Source organism: Echinops telfairi, unplaced genomic scaffold (assembly GCF_000313985.2).
Source record: "Echinops telfairi isolate 266 unplaced genomic scaffold, ASM31398v2 ScPeMD7_10;HRSCAF=50, whole genome shotgun sequence".
Classification (NCBI taxonomy): Eukaryota; Metazoa; Chordata; class Mammalia; order Afrosoricida; family Tenrecidae; genus Echinops; species Echinops telfairi.
The window spans coordinates 5,798,172-5,805,623 of record NW_022103907.1 but is presented as its reverse complement, the minus strand read 5'-3'; the positions used below and the strand labels follow the sequence as shown (position 1 = coordinate 5,805,623).

The following is a 7,452-nucleotide window of genomic DNA, read 5'->3' as shown; positions in this document are numbered from 1 at the left end:
CCTGGAGAGTTTCTGAAACTGTAACTCTTTAGGGAAGCGAAAGCCCCGTCATTCTCCCATGGAGGGGCTAGTGGTTTCAAACCATTGACCTTGCGGATCACAGACCAACACGGAACCACAACACACAACGAGGACTCCTCTTTCACTTAGCAAAGTGCTTTTGGGGTCTGGGGATAAGCCATGCTGAAGCATCTCTGTTTTTTGGCTGAGTTATCTTCCATTGTATGGATATACTATAATTTCTCTATTCACCTACAGATGGACATTTGGATTGTTTCTACCTTCCATGCACGGTGGCATTCAAATATCTAACACATCAATTTTGTTTTGATTCTCTTCTTTTATCTGTTACATATAAAATCATCTTTAAAAGAAAACTGCACTTGCGTCAAGTCAATTCTGACTAGTGGAGCACCAAGGCCTGTCAGGTGGAACTGTGCTCCGCAAGGTTTTCAATTGCCGAGCTATCAGAGGTAGATTGCCCAGCCTGTCTTCTTCCAAGACACCTCTGTGAACCCCCACCTTTAAGTCAGCTGTCAAAGGTGCTAACGGTCCACACCACCCAGGGACAATAACCTACCCAACAGAAATCAGAAGAAACACAGAAGAGGAAAACATGGGGGGGGGGGGGATCTAAAAGAGAACTACTGAGAAACATCGGAGGCCCGAGGTGGTACAGATGGTTCAACGTTCAGCCTCTAACAGAAAGGTGGAAGAAAGTCCTGGAGTCCTGTGTCAGGGGAGGCCTTGCCGTGGAAACCCTCCAGAGTGCATGGGAGGTTGCCATGAGTCAGAATCAACTGGATGGCATGGAGCTTTGTCTCACTGTTTTGTTTATTGGTAAAAATGAGCTCAAAGAGCAACCAAGTTAGGAAAATAACCCAGAATGAAAAGTTGTCACCAGTCCAAGAATTGTACTCTGACGTACCTTCCCGTGCTGTCCGACTCTTTCAAAACAAACGACAACGTCTTCCCACATTTCCAGTTTCTCGTATATCTGAAGGGCTGAACTGGTACATCCCAGCTGAGAGAGTAAATTTGCAAGCTGGCGCTAGAAAAATCAAGTTAAAAATGATTAATGGTTGTGGATGTAAAAAGAGATTCCTGTTCAACTTAGAAGTATACACATCTGCTTTCTTTCTTTTTTTAAAGGATTTGCTCTTGTACAAATGCCCGTTTTCTATAATTCAATCTCTTTAGGAAGAGAGAAAACAAAGACAACATAGAATCTAATTACTTAGGATACCAATTTCTTTCCTATAAACTAAGGACTTAATAAGCAAAACAAGTATTTCTTTTTACCTAGAGATCTGGTGTATGTATGTAAAGATCTGGTGTATGTATGTATGTAAAGATCTGGTGTATGTATGTAAAGATGAGAACCAGTAAATGGACAAGAAAAGATGCCAAGCAGTGGGTGCTGATAGTGTGAGGCGCACACACACTCCAGTGGCTGGGTACTGGAATCAGAGGGCAGCTCCGGCTCCTTCTCATTCTGTTCACAGATGGATTTTCAACACATTCAATATGAGCCATTGTGGTGCAGTGGTAACATGTTAAGCTGCTAACCGCGAGGTTGGTGGCTCAAAACCACCAGCCACTCTGCTGAGAAAGATGAGGCTTTCTACTCCCATAAAGAGCTACATTCTCAGAAACCGTCAGGGGCAGGTCGACCCTGTCCTATAGGGTTGCCATGAGTCGGAATCCATTTGATGGCAGTTGTTTTGGTTTTAGGGGTTTTTCCCCCCTAATAAATTTAGCTAGTCTTTTCCAGGTTAAAGGGGGCTCAGGAAAGTTTACATAAATGTATTCAAAACTAAATATACTGCGGTTTACAAATGGTCCATCATGAGGAATGGGGGGGGGGTTTAGGTAAAAAAAATAGGAAAAATTTTAATAGTCTAGCTCCCTATTAGTGAGAGTTGTGTTGTATTGCTTTCTCTTCTCATTTACAATTCTCCTCATTTGAGCTTCGTTACAGATATAAAAGTTATGCAACTACAGACCAGGGAAGATTTGGGATGGCCAAAGTGAAAGATAGCTGCAAATGTAAAGCTAATGTACCATCAAAAACAAATGAGGTTTCTGGGACTGTGGCTGAGTAAGAGGAGGAGGGAGGCACAGGATTTCCGTCTTGCACGCACGACTGCATGACTGACTGTTCCCAAGCCTGGACACGATCTGTGGGAGTGGGAGCAGATCTGAGTGCTCATGAAGCAGGTCTTTCAATCCTTCTGCTTAACGCAGGAAGCAAGAAGGGGCGTCCAACACGGTGCAGGCTAGGTAGTGGCAAAGACTACTTCTGTCTTTACTATGACAGGCTAGGCTATTATTTACTGATCACTGAAGTCGTGGTTACACAGTGCACCATTCCCCAAGTCGAAAAAGTGACCACATGACTTCCTTAAGAGGATCTCTATCAAGTTGCCTAAGGAGCCTTGGTGGCACAGTGGTTATGAGTTGGGCTGATAACTGCAAGGTCAGCGGTTCAAAAGCACTAGCTGCTCCATGTGAGAAAGACAGGGCTTTCTACTCCTGTGAAGAGTCACACTCTTAAAAACTCACAAGGGCAGTTCTACCTGTCCTCTAAGGTCACTACTGAGTCACCATCAACCCAATGGCAATGAGTTTGGTTTTGGTTTATTGAATTGCCAAAGGAAACTAAATAACACAGCTTTGTAGGCAGATAAAACAAGCATTCAACCTAAATTCTGTTTGAGCATGATTTAAGTTTCCTAATGCTTCTGTTCAGACCCAGATTAAAAGCTACACCCTCAGCAGACACATGTTGTGTTATAATAATAGCTCCGTGTCTGAGATGTTTATCCATCACAAACCACATCTTACCAGAAAACTTAAATCTCACAGACCGGGGGCCAAAACATGCCAACAAATCCCAGCTGTTGACATCTTGCTGATGAACAAGCTACTCCTTTGAGGATGATATAGACCAACTGCAGCCGAGCCCCTTCTGACCTTAGGGAGAGCGGAGAGCTGCCCGGCAGGGTCCACAAACCAGCCACGCTCTGTGCAAGTAGACTCCCTCATCTTTTCCTGATGGAGAGGTTGCTGGGTTCAAACCCCTGGCCCACTGCTTAGCAGCTGAGTGTTTTAAACACTGTGCCACCAGGACTCCGTTTGTGATGATATCATAAAGCTTTCTATTTCCTTAGGTTTTACTGAGAATGTATATATGTGAAGTATAATGCGCAACTGATATTCTATTTGAAAAATAAAACCAACCAGAGGAAGCCTTGGTGACATAGTGGTTTCACATTGGGCTGCTGACCACATAGTCAACAGTTCAATACCACCAACCACTCTGTGGGACAAAGACGGGGCTTTCCACTTCCATAAAGAGTCATGGTCCCGGAAACTGTGCAATTCTTTCCTGTCCTATTGGGTCACTATGGCTCAGAACCATCTCAATGGCAGTGAGTTTGGGTGTTTTTGTTTTGTTTACGAAGGAATCTCATAATGAGAAAAATCTGAGCCCCTGAAAGGTGTGTTGAAATTTCTAAGTCATGGTTGGCTGCTAACCAGAAGGTTGGTGGTTAGAACCCGCCCCGTAGTTCTTTCTCTCAAAGAACTGGCGGTCTGTGCCTGTAAAGATTACAGTCGAGGAAACCCCAGGGGACAGGAGCACAGCTTTCACACGGGTGACTTTGAGTTGGAATCAACCTGAGAGCCCTGACCAGCAACAATAAGACCCAGGTGCATAGTCCACAAGCAAGAGAGGGCAGAGGGCTGATTAAAATGACCACGGTCATCTGAAAATCCCTGGCTGGAATCCATGGACTCTACTTTCTGAGGGACTCTTAAGAGCACGATAGCTCCTTAACCTCACTGAATGCTGTTTCCTCATCTATAAATGGGAATACTTCACAAAGTTGTTAGAATTTCACAATGTAGACTAAAATGCACAGGCCATACTAAAAGTGTAATAAAGACAGGCTGTTATTCGAAGGCATAATTACAATGAATACAGTTCTGAAAAGAGGGTTAATTGCACCAAAAGTCAGGAATGCAGAGACTAAGCTCATTAATAGGTGTTTGGTCAACCTTGCAAAACTAGAGTTATATCTCTAGGCCTCAAATTTCTTCTGCATAAAATTAACATTGGATCATTCTACATTCAGCCCTACAATTTTACAAGTTAGGGGTATCATACCTGTAATACCGGAGGAACAAGAGGGTAGGGAAGCTAAATCTTCATCCCAACACAGAGCCTGGGGAACTACAACAGGTAGTTCACACCCTCAAAAATGGGGAGAGTGCATCAGCACCTAGCACAGTCCATACCAAAACCACGTTAGGGGCATCACATGGCTTACGACTCATCGTGACCCTATGTAAGTGTTCTCTTTGGCTTGTAAACAACTAGCGTAAAAGATGCATGCTCTGGCAGAAATTTCTAAACGTCCTTCTGAAACATAAACATTTTCAAAATTAAAACATGTATGCTAGTGCTTATTCAGTTTCTAGAATTCTATTTCAAGGTCATTTTAAAGTTTAAAAAAAATTCTTAAAAGCCCATTACCACTTTAATCAAAAGAGCAATTTCAAGTAATTGACAATGCCAGTTATTTCTAACACAAATTTAAGATTATTCTTTTCCAGTCCACTTCCCTCTCTGTGATTACGTATTTTCCAAACTAGAAGAACAATACCTGAATGGCCCAGTGAGGTGGTACCTGGCAGCAATAGAAAATCTTCAGTCGTTCCAGTACCGAGGTCGTTGTATCTTCAAATTGGTCTGCAAGAGCCTAAGGGCACAGTCTCCAATTAGCATCTACATGTGTAACGACAGGTTAATAAAAAAGTCTTATAAAAGATACATGAACATATATACAAAGGAGGTTAGGATGCATGAGGTTTTTTTAATTATTGAAAGATTAAGCCAATTATAACCTAGCCAATATTGACACACACTAGTCAAGATATTTATTATCAGGAATTTTTTTTAAAATAAGATATTCTATAATGGTTCTTTAAAAGAATTAGGCTTTTATTTATTAGCCTTGTACTCTATTTAAAAACTCTCCTTAGTACATATCCATTTCATAAGCATAACGTGAAATCTATTTGTGACTTGCAAAATACTATGACTGTTTTTGTTGTCGGGGGCCATCAAGTCGGTTCCAATTAATAGCAACTCTGTGTTCAACAGAGACACTCCGCCATCACGCACCCTCTGAAGACTCAGCGCTATGCTCGAATCCATTGCTGTAGCCCTGTCTCAACCCAGCTCATTGAGGGTTTCCTCACTGGGCCTCGACTGTGCCGGACACATTATCCTTCTTCAAGGACTGGTCCTTCCTGATCACAGGCCCAAAGTACATGAGGAGCGCTCACCCTCCTCACTCCGGGGAGCATTTTAGTTGTGCTTCTTCCAAGACGTTTGCTTGTCCTCCTGGCAGGCCATGGTCACATTCCTCGTGAACACCACTAATTTCAATGTGCCAGTTCTTCTCGGAGTTTCCTTCCTCGTTATCCAACTGTCACATACATAGAAAACAACTAAAAAGATCATGGCTGGCGTCAGCCACCTTGGCCCGCAAAGTGGTGCCTTTGCTCTGTAACACCTTAAAGAGTCTTTTGCAACAGATTTGCCCAAACCAAACTTGTCATTTGTTTTCTTGGCTGCTGTTTCCATGAGCATTGCTCCAAATAAAATAAAATCTTTGACAACTTCAGTCTTCCTTCCAGTTATCCTGATGTTGTATACTGATCCAGTTGTGAGAACTTTTGCTTTGTGTTTCGGTAAGCGCCCTGGTGGTACAAGGAGTTACTCACTGGGCTGCTAACCACAAGGTCCACAGTTTGAAACCACCAACAGCTCCAAAGGAGAAAGATGAGGCTTTTACTCCCATAAAGAGTTACAGTCTCAGGAACTCACAGGGGGCTAGTTTTACCTGTCCTATAGGGTCAGAGTAAACTTGATGGGCAATGGAAACACCATCACCCCCCTCCAACCTTTTCTTTTATGTTGAGGTAATCCCTTTTGAACATTGTTAAAGTGCCTCAAGTCCTCCTCCTTTAAAACAAGAAAAGCTATGTCATCTCCATATTGCAGATCATTAATACCACAGTTTTTTTGGGGGGGCGGTGCAGGGGGGTATATCTGACCTCCACTGGCTTCCCTATGGCCACAAGGCAGAAGTCACACATGCTTCCACCCTCCATCTTTCTGTACTTGATACCAACCTTTCCTCCATGGTACTCTACTGCTTTTTGTTGGGTTTGGTAATTCATTGCAATGGCCACAGAGCATGCACAGACAATACTCACAACTGGCGGGTAGAAGTTTTAGGGAAGTTAACAGGTTACCACAAGCCAGGACCAGAAAACATTAAGGGGTCCACAGCAACACCTCTGTAGTCAGCAGCCAAGTCTCTCCCCACATGCTCCCTTGATCCATCTGTGAGTCAGAGAGGCAAGCTACTGCTCTGCCTCCCAGTCTCACTGTCTTCTGTTCTGTCTCATGGTCTCCTTGCCTCAGCCTCTGTTGCCTTTGGTCTCAGCCTTACCACCTCAGACAAAGATGTTGACCGTGCTGCATTGGTGGCTCTTCTTCCAGTGGTCCTGGGTTTGTCTCTACACACCTGCCACCGAGATGGCTCTTACACACAGAGGGAGAGCTTTGAGGGGAGGTCTGGCATTTGTCTTTCAGTAGTAGATCACACTGCCAAAGAAATGAGGGTGGTGCCTTGGTTCACACTGTTTTAAGGCAGAAACTTAAGAAGCACTTACCTTCATCCTGTAACCGAAAAATCCCTCCAAAATGGGATTCTAACCACAGACATAGAAGTAACTGACTACATCTCAGCCTTCCTCCAGTCTAGATGTCACATACAGTTTTTTTTAAATATATATATATATATACATACATACATACATACATACATACATATATATATATATATACACACATATATATATAGAGAGAGAGAGTCTGGATAATGCTATTTCTTAATCAGAGAAAAATTATATGAAGCACTATTTTATATATTCAAATATTTAAGACTTTTTATTAGGAATAAAATTTTTTAGAAAAACAATGTATGCATTGCATTAAACAAATTGGCTGCAGGAGACATCTTAAGGTTTTGAAAAGGAACAATGTTATTTTGAGGACTGGGGTGCCTTCCACCCAGGCCACAGGATTTTCAGTCACCTCACATGCAAGTGTAAGTTGGACACTGAGTAGGGAAAGCTGAAAAGAATCTATGGCATTTGAATTGCGGTGCTGGCCAAGAATACTGAAAATACACGGATTACCAAAAGAACCAACAACTCTATCTTGGCACAAGTACAGCCAGAATGCTCCTTAGAAGGATGGTGAGACTTTGTCTCAGTGATTTGGACGTGGTATAGGGTGACAGTCCCTGGAGAAGGACATCATGCTTGGGAGAGCAGAGGGCGGCAGAAAAGAGAAGACTCTTGAAGAGA

The 7,452-nt window shown here is 42.9% G+C and overlaps 1 protein-coding gene across 1 annotated transcript in view; it reads right to left on the bottom strand.

The window, feature by feature from the left end:
* Positions 1-7,452, bottom strand: part of TTC27 (tetratricopeptide repeat domain 27) — a 169,439-nt gene that overhangs the window by 70,077 nt on the left and 91,910 nt on the right. Inside the window, exons 10-11 of the mRNA XM_013006843.1 lie at positions 4,671-4,766; positions 929-1,051 (exon numbers count right to left, since the gene is read on the bottom strand). Coding sequence (XP_012862297.1) covers positions 929-1,051; positions 4,671-4,766 — 219 coding nt within the window. The remainder of the gene's footprint in view (positions 1-928; positions 1,052-4,670; positions 4,767-7,452) is intronic.